Source organism: Talpa europaea, assembly GCF_964194135.1.
Source record: "Talpa europaea genome assembly, chromosome: 12".
Lineage (NCBI taxonomy): Eukaryota > Metazoa > Chordata > Mammalia > Eulipotyphla > Talpidae > Talpa > Talpa europaea.
Window position 1 is genome coordinate 70,483,935 of NC_140079.1, and position 24,870 is coordinate 70,508,804.

Sequence of the window (24,870 nt, forward strand, 5' to 3'; positions counted from 1 at the left end):
GAGTCCAGCGGGCGGCGGCGCCTCGGCTTAGCCCCTCGGAGCCAAGGCCGGCGAGATGCTAACCAAGTTCGAGACCAAGAGCGCGCGAGTCAAAGGTAGCGGCGAGGACGAAGGGGAAGCCAGAGGCTGGGTGCCCGGGACGTGCTGTCAGGGGAAAGGGCGCGGGAGGAAGGCCTTTTTCCCGGCGTTTCCGTGGGACCCCCGGCAAGACCCCCTAATTCGGGTAGTATCCGCCCAGTGTGGACCCCGCGGTCCGCCTCCGGTTCTTCCCCTCCTCCCCGGGCCTATTTTCCAACCTTGTTTTTTCCCATGACCGGTGACCGCGAAGTGGGGAGTCGCCTTAGGGGGTTCTGAGGGGTGGCTGTGAGGGGTGACGTCTGCCTTTCGATCCAAGTCAGTAACAGTTTTGGAGTCCAGCACTTGCCGTCTCTCTCTATGGGGCCCTGGCTGCACCGCATCAGGATACGTTGTTTCCACTGTTAATAGGACGTTGAAGCCTGTAACTCCGAGGTCTGAGATTGATAAAGTTGCCAGATAAAATATAGGACACCTAATTAAATCTGTTTCAGATAAACAGCACATAGATTTTGGCATGTTTCATTGTTTATCAGAAATTAAAATTTACCTGGGCATCTTTGTTTTTACTTAAATATGACACCTCTAGAATTTGAGTATCAGTGAATGGGAGTGGAGGGCAAATGGGGTTAATCTCTTGGAATATTAGAATGGAAAAGGCAGAGAAATAAGATCTCCTTAAACTTGGGAAAAATACATGCCTTGAATATTTAGTGATAGTCTATAGTCAATACTAGTAATATCAATAATTGCTAATATTAAATATTCAAATATTTAGTATGTGGCATAGCAAAGTGCTTAGGAACGTGGTCTTTGAAGTCAGATGGACTTGCTTTGGAATCCTGAAATGTTTACTAACAAACTAAATGTTCACTCACCTTGAGTGACTTTCCTAACCTTTCTAAATCTGTCTCCTCATTTGTAATATGTGAATAAGCAACATTCTCTTACAGAGGGAATCAAGATGAGGGGGTATATGAGAAAAACTTATTATAGTGCCTGGTGTAGAATGAGTAACCCAAAAACTGGAAGCCATTTTTAAAGATTTATTTATGTATGCAAGAGCTGCGGTGTAGGCCAGAGGTGCAGGGAGGTGAGAAGATTCATTGGAGACAGAGTGGGGAGCAGAACAGGCAAATCTACTGAAATACACTACTGATGGAGGAAGTGGGCGAGACTGGAGAGGCCTGCTGCGCCATGTGGGTAGCTCCCTGGCCGGGGATGGAACTCGTGCTGCAGTGGCTGCGGATAGCTTCATAATCCTGAGACTTAATCCCTTGCAACACCAGGGAGGCCCCTGGAAGCCATCACTTTTTTTAAAAAGATTTATTTATATATGCATACAAGTACTAGGGTATAGGCCAGAGGTGTGTGTGTGGGGATGTGTGTGTGAGGATTCACCAGAGACAGAGTAGGGAACAGAACAGGAGGATTGACCGAAGTGCACTGCTGAGGGTAGCAGCAGGCGAGACACGAGAGCTCTGCTGCCCCATGTGGGTAGCTCCCCTGCCAGGGAGCAAACTCATGCTGCAGTGGCTGCAGGTAGCTTCATAAGTTGCATCTTAACCCCTTGCGCCACCAGGGAGGCCCCTGGAAGCCATTATTAATGTGAGAATAGATTCTGAGTTCTGTGGGAACCTTGATTGTAAGACGAGTGTCACTAAAGATTTCTGGATGGTTGCAAATGACTCTTCATGAACCTTGAGTTTTCTGTTCCTAATGTCTTGTCGGCAGTGTGTGTGGGGGGGGACGTCGTAGTATTTGAGTCAGTGTCCACTAATAAGTGTTCTTATATATTATAATGGAAAAAATGAACAACTTAATGGAAAAGTGGACAGTTTAGAAGAAGAATTATGCTGGGCCTCCCTGGTGGCCTAGGTGTTAGTCTTAGCACTATCAGGTCACTAGCTGCGACCTGAGTTTGATCCCTGGCCAGGGAGCTTTCCCACATATGGTGCAGCAGACCTGTCCTGTCACATCACTGTTCCCCTTAGCAGTGTATTTCAGTAAATCCACCTGCCCTGCTCACCACTCTGTCTCTGGGGAATCCTTTTACCACCTGTAGCTCTAGCCTATACCCCAGTTCTTCTACAGAATCATCATTCTAAAAAAAAAAAAAAGAACAATTGTGTTTAATGTAAAGTGTTTAATGAAAAAACCTTTGAGTAGTGATCTCCTTGTTCATGTGAGGAAACCACCCAAAGCCTGGGAAAGAACCACTGAAGAAGAGGAAGCAGAACAATTCCTGGAGCTCACAGAGGACTGGTAATAGTTTGAGTTCTACTACCAAAATGAAAAGATCTCCTGATACTATGGGTCATCATGTAGAGATTTCAGATGAGCATTGTCAAATTAAACCTAAGTACTGCTGTGGACCCACCCTATCAAACCTTAGAGCAAGTCTTTAAAGGATCAACTGATTCCAAATAACTTAATTCCTAAAACAAAGCCCAACAGTGTTTATAGGAATATAATAAAAACCCAGCCTCAGATGACATGAAATTCACAATGTCTGGTAGCCAGTGAATACATGAACCTAGGGTTAACCTCGTTGTTACTTTTTCTTACTAGAATTAACAGGTGATATTGTGGGGCTTAGTACACTCATTGTATCATTCTCCTGTTTGTTGCAGGGCTCAGTTTTCACCCCAAAAGGCCCTGGATCCTGACAAGTTTACACAATGGGGTCATCCAGTTATGGGACTATCGGATGTGCACCCTCATTGACAAGTTTGATGAACATGATGGTAAGATAACAGTTTCTAGTAAGAAATTTGAAGAGATATAAATAGTGTCTCTGGAGTAGCTTGATCCTGTTTGGTATTAGTTACATTGGGGTTAACAAATATGGAGGGGTAGAACTGAAAAATCCTCCATCAGGATCACCTTACAGAGTAGGGAGTAGGGCTCTCTTTAACATCCACTGCCTTTCTTCTTTCCAGGTCCAGTGCGAGGCATTGACTTCCATAAGCAGCAACCATTGTTTGTTTCTGGAGGAGATGACTATAAGATTAAGGTATGACTGGGGGCCACCCTGGTGGCACAAGCTATCTGCAGCCACTGCAGCATGAGTTCAATCCCCCGCCAGGGAGCTAACCCACATGGCATAGCAGACCTCTCCTGACTCGCCCAATGCTCGCTTCAGTGGTGTATTTCAGTCAGTCTGCCTGTTCCCCCACTCTGTCTCTGGTGAATCCTCTCACCCTCCCTTCCCCACACCTCTGGCCTTTATTACATCTCCATAAAGTTGTTTTTACATAAAGAAATTGTCTTAGCTAGCTACTGGATATGTAATGTTACTACACTGTGGTTTTAATTTATTTCTCTGATGAAAGGAAGATTATCTAGAAAAGTTATGTTTGTACATCATAATATTGTTTGCTGTATCCAGATTAATGTAGAATTAGAATAATCAGTCTTAATTTACAAAGAGTAAGATGGCAAGATCAGCAAATGGCCAGAGTCTAAAACCCTATAGGTTTTTTAGGATTCACTGTTCTGGAGTTTGTTAGAGGACCATATAGGAGAAAAGACAGCTTGAAGTGAGAAATATGAAATTTCAAAGCACTGAACTCTACAGAGAAGGAAAAAGCTATTTGTGGTATGATTTAATTTTTGTGTGAAACTCAAACTCCACAGTGTATATACATATTTATAGATGATTCAGCAGGTGATGGTGAAGGTGTTGACTGCTTCACTTTTCATGTTACCAATATTCACCTTTACTTATTTCTACACACACCTATTGAGCACCTAGTATGTGTTAATCACTATGCTAGGTGCTCAGTATATATTTGAACATGGTGGACAAATGACCTTGCCTTTAGGGAGATTACATTCTTCTTTGGATAATCATACTTCTGGGTGGTTCACATTTGTTGCAGGAAATGATAGCATTTTTTCTAATATATAAAAGAAAATTAAAATTTTTTAAGTATAAAAAATGAATGTAACAGTTGGCTTGGATAGATTACAAACAAGTGTTAATGTTAATGAAGAAAAAAAAGTGTCTTGATTTTGCACCTTTGGAGATGTTTTCTGGATAGGGAGCATAAGCTGTTTTATCTAGATGGTCCTGGTTTTATCCTCTTCAGTTGTATCCAGTGATGCCTGGTACTTTGGTAGATGGCTCAGCTTGTCTAAATATGATTTTTTTTTTTTTGGCTTAGCTCAACCTGAGTAACATAGTACTTCCCATAGGAATAAGTTAAAACCTGTGTGATAGATGAGAACAGACCATGAATGTATGAGCATCATTTACCATCAAATTAGGAGTATAAGAGAAGATGATGCCATCGTGTATTATAGTATTCCTTCCTTTGGAGTCATGGTATCTGTTTCTTTTTTTTTTGCTCTTCAGCTAAGGTGATAAGCAAAGCGCTTAGGGGTCTGTATTCAAATTCAGTATGCAGTCAAAAGAAGTTATAAGTTAAACCCTGGATATAGAGCATCTTATCTCATGTTAAGTGGAGATACTTTCTCCCCAAAGAAAGGAAAAATATTTCCACAATTTTAATCTTTAGGCTTTCTACTAGCCTTGCATTTTTTAACTCCCCATATATTGTTTAGCTGATACATATCTTCATTCTTGGTCTTTTTGCCTCTAACCTTAAACAAGACTCTGTATCAAGATTCCTACCTATTTAGAAATGCCAAATGTAAGTCTAAATTTGTTTATTGAGAGACCTGAGCCTTTTAGAGGTTCATGACCTATATGTCCTATTCCTTAGTTGGATTTCTCTTTGCAGGTTTGGAATTACAAGCTTCGACGCTGCCTTTTCACATTGCTTGGGCACTTAGATTATATCCGCACTACATTTTTTCATCATGTAAGTAGCCATGACTTTACTTTCAGAGCATTCTTCAGTTCCCCTGAAGAATTTTCTACTTGATCCTCAAGAATCCATGCTGTGATAACAACTGTGTTATGGAGTAGCTCTTGTAGAATCTATGGTATTGACCTTTTTGTTTTGTTTCTTTCTGCAAAAGGAAGAACTCAAGGTTATATTTAATTTAATTTGATTTAGTGGACTCTGTGAGGAAACCATTGTTTCTCTGTAGAAGAAAGTAGATATTTGATTTTAAGTGTGCTGAACTAGCAAACACAAGTTTGCAGGCTAGACCCAGATGGGGTTTTATTTAGCAGTATCTGGAGAAGTCAAGGCAAGATTGTGTTTTGATAAAATGTTTTGAAGCATTCCAATCATGTGATTCTATCCTAGGGTTTGAAAATCTGGTAAGAACTGTTCCCTTAACCAGGCTTACTATCTTTGATTTTCCAGGTAACAGTTATTCTGAGTTATAGGTAGACTCCCTACCTCTTGAATCAGTCCTAACTTGATGAGATCTCTCTATAATTGTTTGCTGTTGGAATTAACTTGTATAGTTCCTTGATTTTCAGTAAACTAAGACTCTTGAATTGAATTAGAAGGAATAAAATGAAGTAAGAATTTCATGGCTAATATACTTTGTTGCTTTGGAGAAATTAAAAAAGTTCTAGGATAGAATGATTGTGAAAATTATACCTAAGACATTTGAATGATAACCACTTAAAAGATAATCTATTTAATAGGAACTATTTCTTAGTGTATTAAAGGACTTGCTAAAGATGCTTGCCCATAACAAATGACCATCTAGACATTAGGCAATGGCATTCTGCCTCCAAAGAGAGAAGTTGTTACAGAAGTCTGAAAGAACATATTTGTTTACTGTTCAAACCTTTTGTCTGGACTATCTTTCAGGAATATCCTTGGATTCTGAGTGCCTCTGATGATCAGACCATCCGTGTGTGGAACTGGCAGTCTAGGACCTGTGTCTGGTAAAGCAGTGACAGAGGGTTCACAGAGTCTTCATTCTTCATCAGTCAGCTTCTCAGGACAGACATCGCCTTTCCCCTAAAGGCGATGCCTCCTGGTTAATTACTCATTGTATTAGTAAGGTCCTTTTAAGTATAAAGGTAAATACAAAGGCAGTCTCATGAGTAAAGTGTGAATCTGGATTTTCTAGTCATTTCTTCTAGGGAAAGAAGATCATGTAGGTAGGCTTTTGTAAAAAAAAAACTTTTAGCTGGTTTTCAGTTCTGTTCCCTAAAATCTGAGTCAAGGTCTAGACTTGTGTTCTGCTTTGTGTTTGGGTCTAGAGCGTCCCATGAAAAAGTGATGTCCTTTAAAAGGTGCCCACTGTACTGTAACAGTTTCCAGTGTGAATTACTAAAATTCCATTTATTTTAATATTTTAGTGTCTTTAATCTGAGAGGAGAGCTGTATAATCTCAGTTCTTCTGAAATTAGTAATATTTAAATATTAAAGCTTTAGCGGCAAGATGAGAGCCATAATTAAAATAGCTGGTCGTGCTAATTATTATTAGTTGAGAATTGTTAAGATGACCAACCTTTACCTCCCAAAAAAATATATACAGTAAACCCTCAATTACTGTCATCTATAGGTACTTAATAATAGGTTTTTTTGGAAATTGCAACCTCAAGTGAAACAGTGTGTAAGGAAACCAGTTTTAACAAGAGTTAAGTTCCTATGGCTTATTTATGGTCACAAAAACATCATCAAACTTCTAAATAAAGACCCAGAACACTTCTAATATTAAACAATGATTTGTATTCATTCATTTCCAACCAGAATTGTTGTGTTCTAGCAGACCAGGCACAAGATGGGACTGAATCCTGGGTAGTTACCCTTCCATTGCAGGGTAACCTCATCCAAACTCTGCTCACTCCAACTGGGACAATATAGACCATGTCAGTGAACCTTACATGTACATCTCTGAGATATAGGAAGAAATGGAAGTCCCCAGAGAAATCATGCAGACATGGGCAGAATGGGCCAACTTCACATAGACAGTAACTCTGGCTAGGAATGTTTTTTTCCTCATCAGTGTTTCAACTAAATGAATGAATGAAACAATGTTATTTGAGAGCCTGCTGTAATTGAATCTACATCTATTGAATGTGGAGAACTGCATTTATTGTGTAGGAGTGTATTTTTACCTACCTCTAACTTGGTATTTTCTCTCTTCTTGCAGTGTGTTAACAGGACACAACCATTATGTAATGTGCGCTCAGTTCCACCCATCAGAAGATCTGGTTGTATCAGCCAGTCTGGACCAGACTGTGCGCGTTTGGGATATTTCTGGTGAGCTGCTTAAGTTCAGGGGACAACTTCGTCATGTCTGGCACAAAACTGCAATTGCTTAAAATCTTAAGGATATTTGGCTTCGAACTAGAAAATTTAGAATATTCTGTTTTCATAGCATCTTTGTGTTTGGGATATTAAATCTGCTTTCAAAGTTCTCAATGTTAGAGATACTTCCTAAGAGAAACAATCACTCTAGAAAATTCATTTAATTTGAAGAAAATTTCACTTCTTAGATTGCTCAGGTTTTAATTGAAATCTATATACCTTAGGGAGTATTTGATAAGAATCAAGCTTCCCACTAAAATTTTTAAAACTGCATTTTTGAGGAATTTGGGGGATGGATTAATGCAGAGAAATAGGCCTCTTGGCTCTTGACTCATTTAGCAATAGGAGAATTCCTCTATTGTATTTCTTCTAAGGTGAGGAGCTTTGGGAGGAAGGGGATTTTGTGTCCAAAACACCTTTTAATGGTCAGACTTCTTGGACTAGAAATTAAAATAACTTGTGCATTTGGTTAGTTGAAATAAATCCCCCTTTCACAGTTTATACATCTTGATTTTGGGATAGGGACTGAAATGTTTAGTACTGTGGAGGAGATCTAGGAAGTTGCTAAGAAAAGGATTTAAATGTAGAGACAGGACTATCCCTATGAGATGGGGATGCTGGACAGACAACTGTGCACTCTTTAGTATAAGGAAATGAAGCTCTTAATGCAGCCATTCTCTGCCTATAGTCTATGGTCTACTACTTGCTCAATTCTTTTTATATTTGTTTCTTTAGAAATTCTTGGTCAGTGTCTTTATCACAAGGCAGTGTTTTCATTCTGTGAAAGGAAGGCACCATATCGGTCTTTGCTTTGTGGTGATAAGGAGACACCTCTGTTCTATGGCTGAGGGGAATACGTCCCAGCTCCCTTGTGGCATGGTGGACTGGGCAGTATGTACTTGATGTTTTAGAAGCCATTAATGAGCAGCAAGTTGAACATTTGGATTCCTGGGTGCAGCATTTGGAACATTGGGAGTAACACATGTTTAGGATACATGTAGCATAGAGACAAACCAAAGGGAGATGAGGAAATTAGACAGTAGAACTAGACTGGGCTCTCTTGTAGTTTTCACGGTTTTGATTTGGAAAGGAGTGTATTGACAAGCTGGTATTAAGGATCAGGCAGTTATATGCGCTTACTCTAGGGCTTTTGCCATTGCAGTTTTTCATCAGACTGGCTAGATTTTTTGAGGTGCACCCAGATGTGACCAGCCATGCCAACAAGAGGAGTTAGGGAAGGCAGCTTGAGCCTGTGCCCTCTCCACTCTGCTATTACGAGGGAGCTAATTCACTTTCAGTAACTGAGCTATGGCTTCTCACTCTACACACATTCAAAGCATCTTCTCTGTCTCAGGATATAAGAGTCTGATGGGGTTGGACCCCAGCTCCTGCTGTTCTAGCTGATCTGGGGCAATTATTTTAAAATAAGCTTTCTAGAGCATAGGGAAATTAATTTGTTACATGCATAAACTGATGCTTTGGCCATTGGACCTTAATTCTTTTGTAGAGCTCTGGGTTGAGAAACACCTATACTGCTCTACTGTGGGTGTACTGTGGATGCCACCTGACGCCAGCATATTAAATTCCCTGTGGCATACAGAGCTAAAACAGTTTAGGGCAGTTAGGTGTATGAGTTCTTATTGGTGATCATGAAATGTCCAAGGCAAGAAATCCTTTTCTTCATTTCTGTAGAGTGAAAAACATTTTTGCATTGAAATTAAAAAGGCTCTGAATCAGAGAAGAGAAGGAGAATGTGTCACCCCATTTGGGGATTATATGTGCCTTGAATGTATGAAGTGCATGAATTACTATAATACATTGCAATTGTTAGAGTTGGTATATGCGATACAGGTGCTCCACCATCACCCTCATCTGGAAGTAGTATCATGTGGTAGGTTGTTTTTTTTGGGTCTAGGCACACTAGGTTACCATTAATTTATATGAAAAAATTTTTAAGTGGTCCCAAACCCAAAAAATAAACTACCACAGCATACTGAATAGGAATGGTCTGCTTTCGGATAGCATGAAAAATCTGTGCAAATTAACATGCTAAAATTGAAAATCGTGTACTAACTTGCTGTACTAGTGTTAATGCTCTTTTTATCATTTCTAAGTGTTTTTCTCTACTCATGATTCTCTTGACTTTCAGTAACCCCTTAACCAGAGTGGAAAAATATGCTTTGGTATTTAATCAAATAAAAGAACTTTTGGGTTAGACTTTTGCAGTCTTTGCTTTTCTAGAAATCATTATATTCCTGTAAGCAGTTATTTTTACCTGGGTTCAAATAAATCTGAACACAGGATAAGGAATTAGCTTTCAGATCTGTTAGTAGCAGGAGTTAATATTTCTAAGAAGGGAAAAGTTCACTATGAGTCAAAGATCACCCTCCAGTTTAGAAAATTGGTAAAAATTCTACTTTCCTGAGTGTCTCTCTCAGGAAAGAGGGGATATTCACTGAGCTGGATGAACAATAAGGAAACATCTTTAGAGGAATACCTGTTTTCTTGATACCTCTCCCATGAGGATTAAGCCCCACCAGGGCCTAGCTTAACCTGAATCTTTTGTGTTCACCTAGCAGAAAGTACTTATTCAAAAGGGAATATATTTACAACTTTGATGCAGGTTACTTTTTTAGATTGAGTTTCCAAATAAACTGATAGTTAAATTGTCTTAATAAGTTTATACCTTTGCACGTCAAGCTCATGTGATTTAGGATCTTTGAAACAACTACTAAAAAATTACTAATTTTCTGCCAGATTCTCCTTTATCTCTATCTTTTTAATAGTCCCTCTGGTCCTCATTGGGAGGCATGCATCAAATTGGTCTTTTCTGAGTGTCATCCCTCCCTCTGGATTTGGGTAGCTGCTCTAGAAATTTTCCATCTGTCATTCAGTCTTAGTGAGTGGCTTTTCGAAGGCTCAAATATTTCTTCTCCAAGTTATCTTTTCACTGCCTGTCACTATTCATCTGTCTGTTTTTGTCCTATTCCTTTTCCTGGATTATTATAATCAAGTACAACAAAGCTTTCTATCCTGTCATATAGCTTTCCTTTTAATGTGTTTGTTGAAGCTTATTGGAAGTGAAGTTCCTCACAGCTGTCTTGTCTTTGTATCATCCTTGTAATCTGTTTCATTCACCAGGCTCATTAGAAAAAGTTGACAGATCTTATTAAAGGTACAAGTGAAATAAGTGAAAGGAGGCATCCTGTGATAATGTATTTAGGAACCCTTAGGAGAGTGCATTATTTTTTTAAGAATCAGCTTTATTTCTCTCTACCTATTGTCTAAATGCTTGTATTGGATAGGGGACAAGATAATTTAAACTGAAGTCCTTTTAAGCACTTGTTTCTCCAACACTACTGTTTAGGGTAGTTTTATTACAATTTGAAAACCGTGAAGGTAAATATAATCATTAAACTTAGATTTCTCTGTTTTCCTACAGATCCCAAAATTTAGGCTTAAGTCTACATAGGCTTTCTTTTTAATGACAGGTTTTATTTTCCCCCATTTTGTTTTTTATTTTATAATTGCCAGAAAGTTCATTTTCCTCTTTCCCCTCGAAACACTTAAAAAAAAATAGACTTTTAGTTCCATTCTATTTTCTAGGCTATAAACTGACCTTTTAAAGGGTTGTTTCAGGGCCTCCCCGGTGGCGCAGCGGTTGAGTGCTGGGTTGCGAAGCTGCCCACAGCCTCTGCGGTGCCGGTTCGATCCCCGGCTGCTCCCCGGCCACCAGAGGAGGGTCCCACATGGCGCGCAGACCTCTCCTGCCGCCCGCTGCTCCCCTCAGCAGTGTACTTCGGTCCTTCTGCCTGCTCTGCTCTCCACTCTGGCTCTGGTGAATTCTCTCACCCTCCCGTGCTTCTGACTGTACCCAGTGCATGTATAAACAAAAACAAAGAAAGAAAGAAAGAAAGAAAGAAAACATGCCTCTATATAAATAAATAAATAAATAAAGGGTTGTTTCAGGGTCACATCACCTAACCTGGTTTAACCATGAAATGCTTTTCAAATGGAAGGTAGCAGTATTTTTATCATAATATTTTTTCTCACTAGACAACAAATAGCTTTTAAAGATAGGTGTAGTTGAGCTATAAACGTGGGTCTGATACAAATAAGACTCTTCCTACCTTCTCTTTTCCATGGTTTTCAGTCTTGGGCTAATCTCTCCTTGTGAAACTAGCCTGCCAAAGTTCTAATGACAAAACATGTATTCAAATCTGTGATCAGTGTTATAAACAAGAACTTAAAAGGACATGGCAATTTTAATTATTTTGTCTTCTGCAATGAGTAAAGAAAGAATGAGAATACTTTTTGCATAGGGTCATAGTTTTATACTTAATAAGTGTGAAATAGCTGTTTTTTTTTTTTAGATTTTTTTTTTTTAATAGAGGCATGTTTTTCTTTATTTATTTGTTTGCTTGTTTGTTTTGTTTATACATGCACTGGGTACAGTCAGAAGTGCGGGAGGGTGAGAGAATTCACCAGAGCCAGAGCGAGGGGCAGAGCAGGCAGAAGGACCGAAGTACACTGCTGAGGGGAGCAGCGGGCGGCAGGAGAGGTCTGCGCACCATGTGGGACCCTCCTCCCGTGGCCGGGGAGCAGCCAGGGATTGAACCGGCACCGCAGAGGCCGCAGGCAGCTTCGCAACCCAGCGCTCTACCGCTGTGCCACCGGGGAGGCCCTGAAATAGCTGTTTTATTCTAGTTTCCTTAACTCCTTTGTAACTTTCCCATGAGTTGCCTACAGGGTTCCAGTTTAATAAACACTAAATTATGGCCCCTCTCAGTTGCTTTTCTTTTAAAATTTTTTGAGATAATAGAAGAAAATTTGTTACAGATTTAATTAAATTGAAAGTAGAAATTGAATGTTTACCACTGAGACCACACTTTAAGAACATTGAAGAATGGGCATTGCTCAGGCAGACAGCTCTCAGGGTGAATTTTGAGAAGTTTGGATTGGCCTCCTCTGGGCAGAAATCCTTCTAGAGGGTCTATTGGGCATATGAGAAGGCGCTTTAGTATTCTGAATGTTTTGAGAAAGAAATAGGGGCTCTTGAGTCTCCTGTCTTTCAGAGTTTCTTTTCTCCTTTTTCTTTAATGTTAGTCTGTGCTTTTGTTGCTGTGTTTTTTGATAACATTGTTTGTATCTCTCATCTTCACTCCTTATCCCTTCAAAGGTCTAAGGAAAAAAAATCTGTCCCCGGGTGCAGTGGAGTCGGATGTGAGAGGAATAACTGGGGTGGACCTCTTTGGCACTACGGATGCTGTGGTGAAGCACGTGCTGGAGGTACTGTCTGCACAGCCAGGGTGGACTCTGGCTCTTCTCCAGGGAGCAGGAGCCACATGCCCTTCATATTTACTCCTTCAGTATGGATTTTTGCAGTACTGATTAAGTGCCAGACACTGTTTGAGGCACTGGAAATAGAAGAGTGGGTGAGCCAACACAAGTGAAGCATATGTGCTACTTAAGGGGTTCTGAAGAGACAGAACGCTGGCATTGGCTCCAGCACCATCCCAAAACAACCTATTCTCAAGCCTCTCGTAAGGGTTTAATCAAGTTATTGAGTACCAACCATCTGCAAGTAACATGCTTGCACGTGGAAAATAGGAAAGCATAAGGGAAAGAAATTAGATTAAAAAATATTTACACCTAATTTAATTCCCACAGCTACCCACTGAAATAGATATTATTAATCTCATTATACGGATTAAAAAAAGATTGAAAGTAAAGTAGTTTACCAAAGTCCACATGTATGTAGTAAATGGAAGGACTAGGATTTGAACTTTGATTTGTCTGACTTCAAAACACAGGTGCTTCATGATATCTCTCAAAAATACTGCTAATTCAAAACTGTCTTATCTATGCCTCTGTCTTAGCACAGAGAACCGCTACCTAAATAAGCATAAGATATCTTAAGCAGTTGGTAAACTTCTTAGGCTGAGGACCTCTTTACACATTTAAAACTTATTGCAGGGGGCCTCCCCGGTGGCGCAGCGGTTGAGCACTGGGTTGCGAAACTGCGCGCGGCCTCTGCGGCGCCGGTTCGATCCCCGGCTGCTCCCTGGCCACCAGAGGAGGGTCCCACATGGCGTGCAGACCTCTCCTGCCGCCCGCTGCTCCCCTCAGCAGTGTACTTCGGTCCTTCTGCCTGCTCTGCTCCCCGCTCTGGCTCTGGTGAATTCTCTCACCCTCCCGCGCTTCTGACTGTACCCAGTGCATGTATAAACAAAACAAACAAACAAACCAGCAAACAAATAAATAAATAAAGCATGCCTCTATAAAAAAAAAAATAAATAAAAAAATAAAACTTATTGCAGGGCCTCCCTGGTGGCGCAGCGGTTGAGTGCTGGGTTGCGAAGCTGCCCGTGGCCTCTGCCGTGCCGGTTCGATCCCCGGCTGCTCCCGGGCCACCAGAGGAGGGTCCCACATGGCGCGCAGACCTCTCCTGCCACCCGCTGCTCCCCTCAGCAGTGTACTTCGGTCCTTCTGCCTGCTCTGCTCCCCGCTCTGGCTCTGGTGAATTCTCTCACCCTCCCGCACTTCTGACTGTACCCAGTGCTTGTATAAATAAATAAATACATGTTAAAAAAAAAATATATATAAAAAAAAAAATAAAATAAAACTTATTGCAGACCCCAGAGAATTTTTGTTTATATGGGCTATCTCTGTCAATTTTTACTATATTTGAATTTAAAATCAAGAACTTTTTAAAACATGAAATATAAAAACAAATTCCAGTAGCCACAAAGCAGTATCATCACATGTCATGTAACTTCTGGAGAACTCTACATTCGTGAAAAAATAAGATTGAAAAAGGTAAGTAGGGCCTCCCTGGTGGTGCAGGGGTTAAAGTCTCAGCGACATCAAACTACTGCCAGCCACTGCTGCATGAGTTCAATCCCCAGCCTGGAAGCTAGCCACATGGCATAGAAGACCTTTCCTGTCTCACCTGCTGCTCCCCTCAGCAGTGTATTTCAGCAGATCCACCTGTTCTGTTCCCCCACTCTGTCTCTGGTGAACCCCCTCGCCCCCCTGCACCTCTGACCTACACCCCAGTTCTTGTATGCATAAATAAATAAAAATAAATCTTTTAAAAAAAGAAAAAAGTAAATAACATTTTATTGCTATATATAATAGTATTATGAAAATCCTTTTTCACCTTGCAGATTTCTTCAAATGATCTTAGGAATATTCAAGCGTTTCTTGACCACACTTTGAAAATTTCCTCATTAAGTTATGAAATGAATCTTTGAGATGTTAATAATTAGTTGTAGAAAATTACAAAAACGCACTGTACCCCCAATGCAAATGAAATTGAATCCGGTGATAATAACATTTGTGTTCAAATCTTAGAGAGTATAGTGTCCTAAATCTTTGTACAGGAACAGTGAGAAATATTTCATATAACCACAAGCATATACCATTGGTTTACTATGAGTAACAGGAGCATATTTAGAAGAACTGCTTTTTCCTCACAGGGTCATGATCGCGGAGTAAACTGGGCAGCCTTCCATCCCACTATGCCCCTAATTGTATCTGGGGCAGATGACCGTCAAGTGAAGATCTGGCGCATGAATGGTGAGTGAACCAATGTTATCACTTTGTCTAATAAATTAACTGTTGATCAGTAAAGTGGCCAGGTCTTCTAGAAAGTGACCCATTTTCCTACCACATAAGTAGTTATTTTATGATAGTCGTGGGAGCATACAAATTGTCTTATTCCCACTTTACCTATCCTGATTTTGAGAAGTATTAAGAATACTTTCATTTAGTAGCTATTTATTATCTGAGGTTCTAGAGGGGCAGCTGACTAAAATTGAAAAGTGATTAGTGCTGTCGGGACATATAAAGCAGGGTAAGGGGATAAAGGATGATGGAGAGAGGCACTATAATTGACAAGAGAGTCAAAATGAAAGAATAGGAATTTTAAGCATCACAGGCTCACATGAGGATAACTAATCTGCTAGAAAGTAGATGCTGACTTACCACTTGTGGTAGTACCCTACACTGATTAGAGCATATCATCATCCCAGACTCCATATTTAGAGTTGTAGGGAGTTGTGTGATAACCTGGTTCTTTTTTGTCCTTCAGAGTCAAAGGCCTGGGAAGTTGATACCTGCCGGGGCCATTACAACAACGTGTCCTGCGCCGTCTTTCATCCTCGCCAGGAACTAATTCTCAGCAATTCTGAGGACAAGAGCATCCGAGTTTGGGATATGTCTAAGCGGTAAGGGAGGGCCTCCCTGGTGGCGCAAGGGGTTAAGACGCAATCTACGAAGCTGTTCGCAGCCACTGCATCATGAGTTTGATCCCTGGCCAGGGAGCTACCCACATGGTGTAGCAGACCTCTCCTGACTCATCCGCTGCTCCCCTCAGCAGCGTATTTCCATCGATCTGCCTGTTCTGTTCCCCACTCTGTCTCTGTTGAATCTTCTCACCACCACCCCCACACCTCTGGCCTGTACCCCAGTTCTTGTATGCATAAATAAATAAATCTTCAAAAAAAAAGGCAGTAAGGGAATTATGTGACCAAATTCAGGAGAAAGCCCCCTTTCTCCTCTTCAAAAATTGGATTAGAATATTTCTATTTGTGTCTTATCATCTGCATATAGAAAAATTGTATATTATGAAAACTTGAAGGAACCTAGAGATCAGCCAACACTTATAAATTTTCTGTCAAGTAGAAATATTCACATGTATTCTTTTTCTCCTCTAAATTAAGTATGTACCTCTGCAGCTAGAGAAATAAAGAATAGTGAAAACAATGAAGTAGAAAAATATTGGGAAAAAAAAAAGAAAAAAAAATATTGACATGTAGAGAAAATTGAAATATCAAAGTAACGGCTCAGTTTGAAGTTTCCTGTTCTTTGATAGAATTTATCATAACTGTATCTAGGATATGCAGTTTACTGTCACTGGTTGAATTTTTTAGTCAGCTTTCTAGCTTACTACTAAATATTCTTGTGTATGATAGGCTAGGGATTCCTCAGAAATTAATATTATTTGTGTACCTTTTGCTTTTCTAGGACTGGGGTTCAGACCTTCCGCAGGGACCATGATCGTTTCTGGGTCCTTGCTGCCCATCCTAACCTTAACCTCTTTGCAGCAGGTAAGTACTGTTTCTTCTTTTTTTTTCATTGTTTTAGTTCAAAATCCATAAGATTCGAGAGTGATTCTCCATTAGTTTTATTTCTAGGAAACTCATAGTAAGGTAACAAAGAGAAATAAAATTCTCATATAGTCATATAGTTGATTCTTTGTCTTTCCCCACCCTATTACCTTCCTAGAGTTGTAATGGTATTTTAGTGTTTTCTCTCCACCAAGATATATTTGCCAGTAAAGCCCACTCTCTTCAATTTTCCTAGGAGACTTAGAAAACTCATCTTGGACACTTACAGTTCTCAGACAGAGGAGTTACAGGCACAATTTTACTCATTTACTTAGCAATATATCCTTAGCATCAGGCTCTAGTCTGGGTGCTGGGATCATAGCAGTGTATAAAACAGTATACCTAATGTTATAGAACCTTTCCTTATAGTGAAGGAAGGTAAACCATAAAATACATGTAATAATGCATGGTGAAAAATGCTCTGAAGAAAAATTAAGTTAAAAAAGGGAGAATAGAGAGGGGTAAATGGGGGGATTATACTTCAAGTCAATTTTCATGAAGGTGAAGGAGAATGACAACTCCATCAACAGTGGGAGCAGCAGAGGCTACACATAAGAGGCTTGGGATGGCTGAGGGACATCCAGGCCCACTGGGCTACAGGAATGGGCAAAGTAATAGGAGGTGAGACAGGCCTCGTTGTCCAGACCTCAGATTTTATTCTGAATAACTGGAAAGCCATTGGAAAGTCTTGGGCAAGGAAGGACATGATCTGGCCTATGTGTGGAGATTGGATGAGAAGGATGAAGGTAGAACTTTTCTCCATGGGGTGGATGATGCTAGTAAAGAAAAAGCAAAACATTTTAATAGCAACCTGAAAGCCTTTTAAATCTAACATCTATTTGTTCTGTAAATATTTTCTTGTTGTTATATGCTGGGTCCTGGGGGAGGATGGAGATTCCTGTTATTTTTGCCTTCAGGGAATGAGCTAATGGTATAGTGGGGTGATAAACTTAAACAGTTCAAGTGCAGGATGGTAAGTTCAGCAGTGGAGGTCTCTACAGAGAATATAGGAGGGTTTATCTAAATGTAACACTGGAGGCCTGCATGGTGGCGCAAGGGGTTAAGACGCAACCTATGAAGCTGTGTGCAGCCACTGTAGCACGAGTTCCATCCCCGGCCAGGGAGCAACCCACATGGCACAGCAGACTTCTCCTGACTTGCCCGCTGCTCCCCTCAGCAGTGTACTTCAGTCGATCTGCCTGTTCTGTTCCCCACTCTTTCTCTGGTGAATCCTCTCACCCCCTGACACATCTGGCCTGTACCCCAGTTCTTGTATGCATAAATAAATAAATTTTTTAAATAAATAAATAAATGTGACTGTGATGGGCACTCAAGTGAAGATTCCGAAAACATTAATAAAGAGTCCAAGAGGGCCTCCCTAGTGGCTCAAGGGGTTAAGACATAACTGTGAAGCTATCCTTAGCCTCTGCAGCATGAGTTCGATTTCCAGCCAGGGAGCTACCCACATGGCACAGCAGACCTCTCCTGACTCGCCTGCTGCTCCACTCAGCAGTATATTTCAGTCAATCTACCTGTTCTGTTCCCCACTTTGTCTCTGATGAATCATCTCACCCCCCACATCTCTGCCCTGTACCCCAGATCTTGTATGCGTAAATAAATAAATCTTTAAAAAAAATAGAGTCCAAGAATTGTGAGAATTTAGGCAAGTAAAGGATGCTTTTAGGTATCTTAATTTTGTTCTTTGCATATATATGTAAACACTTACATACATACATCCCTCATCCTTGTGTAGCTCCTGTTTCCACCTCTCTCTCCAGCCTACTGCTAATTCTGTCCTCTTTTTGTGTCCCAGGCCATGATGGTGGCATGATTGTATTCAAACTAGAGCGGGAGCGGCCAGCCTATGCTGTCCATGGGAACATGCTACATTATGTCAAAGACCGATTCTTAAGGCAGTTGGACTTCAACAGCTCTAAAGATGTCGCTGTGATGCAGTTGCGGAGGTGAGTCAGATTAGTTGTTTCCCTTTCTCTGTTACCGTGAGGTACCCACAAACTAGACTCTGTGCTCTGACAGTTTTTATCTCAACCCCACTCACAGATTAAATCCCCATTTTGAAAAATGCTCAGTTTAAACCTCAGCATGTGATAGCAGTGCTGGAATTGCTAGTGACCTTGAGGAGAGGCACTAGTCCTGCCATTTGTCTTTTGCAAAACAGAAAGAGACCTTTTTGCCTTTGATTTGCATATCTGTAATTTCCTTTGCTTTCCAGTAAAATGCCCACAACTCTAAATATATGTCTGGAAATGCTTAAGTCTGAAGATGCTATAAGCTCTGGGAGGCCTGGCAAAGGAGCTGTCCTCTTGGAAAGCCAGCTGCATCAGCGTGCTGAAACATTCATGGTGGCAGACTTTGGCATGAGGGTTTGATAACTACCCTCCAGCATCCCTGCAATAAAAATAGGGGTTAATGTGAACACTCTAAGGAGAACTAGCCAGAGATGGATCACATCATATGCATGGTATCCACTGTGGTCATGTACAGGAATTTGTATCCAAGAATACATCCCACTCACTACAGTGAGATAGCTAATCCTATCTTCTGTTGGATAATTTGATTTGTACCACGTTTGCTATTTATATTGTTTGGTCAGACTAAGATACGGAAGTCCCCAAGCTTTAAAGGGAAAAAGAGAATAGTTGTAACATTTATTTTCTTTTTTATTCCTGATAGATAAAAGTGATGAGTTTTATGTGTAAAGGCTGGATAAGTAGGAGGTATAGAAGTAATTCTTTTCTTCCTTCTATCCTAATGCCTCTTCCTGATTTTGTCTTTATATATGTCTAGTGGTTCCAAGTTTCCAGTGTTCAACATGTCATACAATCCAGCAGAAAATGCTGTCCTACTGTGTACAGTAAGTAACCTGTGGTGGAGTCCTCCTGGGATCTCCTGTTTCCCATAGGGTTCTTTCTGGTGTTCTTAGGGAATCTGTCATGGCTACTTAGAAGCTATTATATGATTATTTTGAGAGACCTAACAGTAAACACAGGCTCAAAATAAGGTAGACTTCAGTTGTCATAAACATGTAAATTTATACCTTTCAAAGGCTAATGACTTCTAAACTTAGTGACTGGAGCATTAATGTGAATGATCGAATCTCAACACAATTTGAGAGCATGTTTAGGACTATGTCCTCTGTAAAGGACGTGCTTGCCTTGTTGCCTCTGTCTGGCTAAAACTAGAAACGCTGTATTTGAGAGGAGTTCCTTTCAGTGGCCCTCCTCAACTCATTCCATGCAGTTTGAAGGAAAAAAAAAAGAGAAATGAGATCCTAATTTTAGTGCCCTGGTTGCAGGTTTGAAAAGAATAAAAGTCTTTCTTTCCCTTTGCTTCCAGTGTCTGATCCCAGTCCTTCTAGAGTCTGTATCCAACAGTCCCATTCTTCCTTCTGCAGTTGTGTTTAATACCTTTTCTCTGATGTCTTTTTTCTCTTCCAACAGACTTTTAGGTTAACGAATATACTCAGGTGGGGCACCAGAGTATTAGGTCATAGTCTGCTAACTTGTGGATTAGGGAGTAATCCTGACTTTCTTTCAAATATCTGCAATCTCTGGGGGACTAAAAAAAGAAAGTAACATGAATGCTAAGTTCTTTGGCAAAGAGCTCTATAATTTTAGCTGTAGAAACATTTAAATGCCCTTTGGGTGAAAGGTGAGAAAGGAATACCCTCAAATTGTTGTCTATATAATGGTACCGTACTCTCTGTCAGAATGGACTGGTATCAGGGGTACCTCCCACTAACAGTTTCATCCTTTTCTCTCCAGAGAGCCAGCAATTTAGAGAACAGCACCTATGACCTTTACACCATCCCCAAGGATGCTGACTCCCAGAATCCTGATGGTAGGTGTCCTTTTTTTTGCCAACCCTGCTTCTAGCTCTCCTCACCCACATTGTCCCTCCTCTTGAAGTTGTATCACATTCCATCCCCTGCCTCGACCACATCATTCATGTCTGTTGGCAGTTGCTGCTGACAACAGCATCAGAGGCGACTGTGGTGTGAAATATTCATGTCCCTCCTCCATTTTATGACTCCAGCTAGATATATATATTTTATAATTTGGTTATTAGAATCTCTCCATTTTCTCTCTCGGCACAGCATGGCATCCTAGTTTATCGTCAGCTGATAGGACTGTCACTCTGGTACTTTCATTTATTTAGAAATGTGGTTCCAATCTTGTAGTGTCTCATCCTGGGACTAGGGATTTATGCTCTCCTATCCACATCCAGACCCGATTTGCTTCCTTTTCATGTCAAAAGATAGGACTGCTAACAGCCCATACCCCACGAGGGACCCAGATCCAGCTGAGACCTGCCCCCCCCCCCCCATCACCATTCCTATTGCTGTCCTTTCCCTGAGAACTTGCTGACTGCACACTCAGCACAGATCTGGGTCCTGCTGCTGCTGCTCCTTTCAGTCTCTTCCTCTTGAGGGCATACAGGTCAGGGTGTGTTCCTCAGTTCCCTTCTCTCTCGGTGCACTTTTATGGCTCCACCAGCAGATTCCTCAGAAGCGTCTTTGCTAGCTCTGTCCCTTTTGTAGATGCCACTGTGTCATTATTGCTGCTAATCCAATTCACTCTTTTAAATGTCATGGGCAGCTCTTGTCCTCTAAGACTGCCTGCCTATATCTGTGCAGGTGACTCGTTATCTTTCCTTTTTTCCTTAATAAACTTGCCATGTGCTGGTGGAAAAATAACTAAGTGTGGTCATGGCAAGAGAGACAGAGAGACACACAAAAAGAGAGAAAGGGAACTGGTATGTCTTTGGTATTCATAAATCATAGTCTCCCTTATACATTAATTAAACCATTTATGACTAAATGTTATGATTTGAGCCCTCCCTATCCACTCCCTAGGGTGTTTTTTTGTTTTGTTTTGTTTTGTTTTGTTTTTTTTGTGATTATAATTAATTGAATTTAAGAATACCTTTATTTTGTTTTATTATCACTTTTATTTTCTCCTCTCCATCTTTTGAGGGAGATAATAATTTATAAAAGAGTATAGGTATAGCCCTATGATAGACTGCAGAGAAAGAGAATAGGCAAAAGAGTAGAAACTTGAATTATGTGGTTCTGCAGCCCCTGGAAAATGAGAGTATTGGTTGTGGTAATTAGTTTTGCAAGTAACCCCTGTCACTCCCATGTGCCAGAGAAGTTCAAAGCAAAGCTGGCCACCATGTTCTGATGGACTGTCAGTTTTTGCTAATCCAATAGATTAAAGAGTATGTCTATTCATCCTCGGTGTATCCCTCTTCTCAAGTTTCCTAGAGAGTGGGTGCCCATTCAAAAGCCTAATCAGCTGGTAAAGTGTTTGGGAACTGACGAGCATTTTATAACTTTCTTTAGAGTAAAAAGAATGGTTGATTGACATTTATGGAGCAACACTCTGTATAAATGCTGCCCAGCATGGAACTGGCCTGTCCAGATTGAAGTGGGAGCCTTGGCCCCACCCTGCTCTCCTAGGAGATCTGCATTTGCATGTTAAAAGCAACACAGCAGCTGCGTCCTGGGGTGGGGGCTCCATCTACTCTGGAATTGTGGAGCTAGGAGGCCCATGGCACTGAAGGGTTGCTTTGGTGTGCCACAGCTTGGCTAGGGAGGCCCTGCTCGTTAGCTTGATGGAGTGTGCTGTCTCCCAGGATGGGCGGCCCTTCTGCCAGTACATGGTGTTGGCTGAAATGCAGTCACTTGGCCTAGAGAAAAGAGGTTTGGCAGGGGTGGAGGTTGGAGTTTGGAGGGGACTGGTGGGGAAAAGTCACTGACAATAGCCTCAGGTTACAGCTGAATTAGTTAGGAAGCAGCTGAACTGGAGAAAATAGCATGGCAGCCAGCAGGACTGACAGCTCTGTGGCACCTGACTCTGTCACCTGCCGGTGCCTCACCACATGCTCCCACCTTTGGTTTTGTCCTTCTCAGCCCCTGAAGGGAAACGATCTTCAGGCCTGACAGCTGTTTGGGTTGCTCGAAATCGGTTTGCTGTCCTGGATCGGATGCATTCGGTGAGTTAAGGCTAAAAGAGTAAAACACTTTGAGGAGTGTGGTACCAATGGCCTATGCTTTGTGAAATAAAGAACATTCTCTACTGCCTCTTCTCTAAGCAACTAGGATCCTCAAGCGTTTGCTTGACTCCAATTCCCCTGGGAAAAAAGACATTAAAACTGATTATTGTGTGGATGATCACTGTGGCTTAAGAAACAAACACAAGTCACTCTAGACAACACAGGAGCCAAACTCATCCATTTGAAATAGGTAGACTGCATGAAGAGTAACTGTTCCTCTTTATTTCACTGTCAGTGGTCCTTAAAATATAAATAATCCTGGACAAGATAAGTGAAGCTATCTCAAGAAAGTATTTAACCAAGATTTAAGCCCCAGAAGTGCTGTTCTCTGGTTAATTGAGAAAATTACGCTCCAGCTAGACTTCAGGATGAAAGTACTCTTAAGGCAGATCTTGGTTGGATTGGCCTGGACAAGAGAAAAAAACATTTACTGTAACTGGAGAGCAGTTGCTGAGGGACACTGTCCACTATTGTCATCTCATATGTACGTGCTTCTCTTAACTCCACTTTGATGCTCATTTTAGCTTCTGATAAAGAATCTGAAGAATGAGATCACCAAGAAGGTACAGGTGCCCAACTGTGATGAGATCTTCTATGCCGGCACAGGCAACCTCCTGCTTCGGGATGCAGAATCTGTCACCCTCTTTGATGTGCAGCAGAAGCGGTAAAATGTCTGGGGCCCCCTCATCAGATGGGCATATAGTAGGAGAAAGATGTTTTTACTGGCACCCTTTTCCCTAGTGAGCATGCCTCAGGGCTTGACTACTTCCTGGGCTATACCCTTTGAGGTCCCCCTCCAGCCTGTATGCACACTAGCCTTACGTTGGGGGGCATATTTATTCATCTGTTAGAGTCTGAACAAAGAATGTTCTTAGGACTTAGGCTGATAGGGACACAGAGGTGATTAACACTTCTTATAGTCAGGCAGTGCAAACATATCGACAAATCCTTGATAATACATAGGAATGAAGGAAAAGGTGTTGTGGAAGAAGGAGGTGTACAGTGTGAGCCTGTGATACAGAAGATGCTTATTTGGTATTATTTCAAGAAATTTGGCTTACATTAGTACGACAATGAAAAGGAGTCAGGTCATAGCCTGGGACAACGGAAGTAGGCCCACTCCTGTTTGCTCTTCTCTCCCCACCCCAGGACGCTGGCATCTGTGAAGATTTCCAAGGTGAAATATGTGATCTGGTCAGCAGATATGTCTCATGTAGCACTCCTGGCCAAACATGGTAAGTCTTTCTTATCTCTGCCTTGCTATGGATACCAGCCTCCTACCCCACCTGCCACCTGCCTCACTCACCTGTCCAGCAGAGCACTCATGCCCTTTGCCTCTTACAGCCATTGTGATCTGTAACCGCAAACTGGAGGCTCTGTGTAACATTCATGAGAACATCCGTGTCAAGAGTGGGGCCTGGGATGAGAGTGGGGTCTTTATCTATACCACAAGCAACCACATCAAATATGCCGTCACTACTGGGTAAGTCAGCCACCTGAGACACAGTGGGAGGAGGTGGCTCTTGCAATCACTGTCCTGTCTCCAGAGATGTTACTGCAGCGCTTCCTCAACTTCCTTCCTGGAAAATCTCTGTCTGGCATATATGTGCTGGGGCATACCAGCATTCTTTTTTCAACTCTTTTAAAATTGTGAAATATAACACAAATACAAAAAAGTACATAGATTACAAACTAGTAAATAGAGTCATTCAAACCAAGATAGTAAATAGCTCTGACACCCCAGAAGCCCTTTGGTCCTTGTTAATCCTGACTTCCTCCATTCTCCACCAAAAGTTAGTCATCTTTCTTCCTTGCTTTTCTTTGCAATTTTACCACCTATTGTGTATCTTAAAATATTATTTAATTTTGCCTGCTTGCCTTCATACAAATTAAATCACCGTATTTCATGTTTTGCTTATTTTGCTCAATATTTTGTTTGTAAGATTCATCCATGTTGAAACTGTTTATTTTCACTGTTGTATATAATTCTTATATGTGAATATAAAAGATTATCGGCACCCCTGAAAGGACAGTTGAGTGATTTCTAGGTTTGGACTATTGTGTTCTCTCAGACCTTCCTTCCCAGGTGTTCTGGTGCACATGCATAGACTTTTCTCCAGATTGTGGTGCCCGGAGTGGAGTTGGTGGGCCATAGAGTGATATATCTTGACATTGACAATATAATGCCCACCAGCAGTCTGTAAGAATTTCCTTGCTTATCATGCAGACCAACACTTAACCTTTGCCAAACTTATCTTTGTCTGTCTGGTAATAGTATCTTATTGTAATTTTACTTTACTGTTCTCTGATTCTTAATGAAACTGAGCAATTTCATTTGGATATCCATCAGG

The 24,870-nt window shown here is 41.1% G+C and overlaps 1 protein-coding gene across 2 annotated transcripts in view; it reads left to right on the forward strand.

Moving 5' to 3' along the window:
* Positions 1-55: 55 nt before the first annotated feature.
* COPA (COPI coat complex subunit alpha) overlaps positions 56-24,870 on the forward strand; it is a gene marked incomplete at its 5' end in the record, with an annotated part of 35,327 nt that continues 10,512 nt past the window's right edge. The window contains 17 exons of one of the 2 annotated variants that reach the window (XM_084251144.1): positions 56-95; positions 2,709-2,822; positions 3,018-3,091; positions 4,824-4,904; positions 5,817-5,893; positions 7,111-7,220; positions 12,448-12,557; positions 14,750-14,849; positions 15,364-15,499; positions 16,299-16,381; positions 18,255-18,405; positions 19,250-19,316; positions 20,227-20,302; positions 22,377-22,459; positions 23,044-23,183; positions 23,669-23,754; positions 23,837-24,002. In XM_084251144.1, coding sequence (XP_084107270.1) covers positions 56-95; positions 2,709-2,822; positions 3,018-3,091; positions 4,824-4,904; positions 5,817-5,893; positions 7,111-7,220; positions 12,448-12,557; positions 14,750-14,849; positions 15,364-15,499; positions 16,299-16,381; positions 18,255-18,405; positions 19,250-19,316; positions 20,227-20,302; positions 22,377-22,459; positions 23,044-23,183; positions 23,669-23,754; positions 23,837-24,002 — 1,694 coding nt within the window. The remainder of the gene's footprint in view (positions 96-2,708; positions 2,823-3,017; positions 3,092-4,823; positions 4,905-5,816; positions 5,894-7,110; positions 7,221-12,447; positions 12,558-14,749; positions 14,850-15,363; positions 15,500-16,298; positions 16,382-18,254; positions 18,406-19,249; positions 19,317-20,226; positions 20,303-22,376; positions 22,460-23,043; positions 23,184-23,668; positions 23,755-23,836; positions 24,003-24,870) is intronic. The other variant, XM_084251145.1, reaches the window with a different exon arrangement.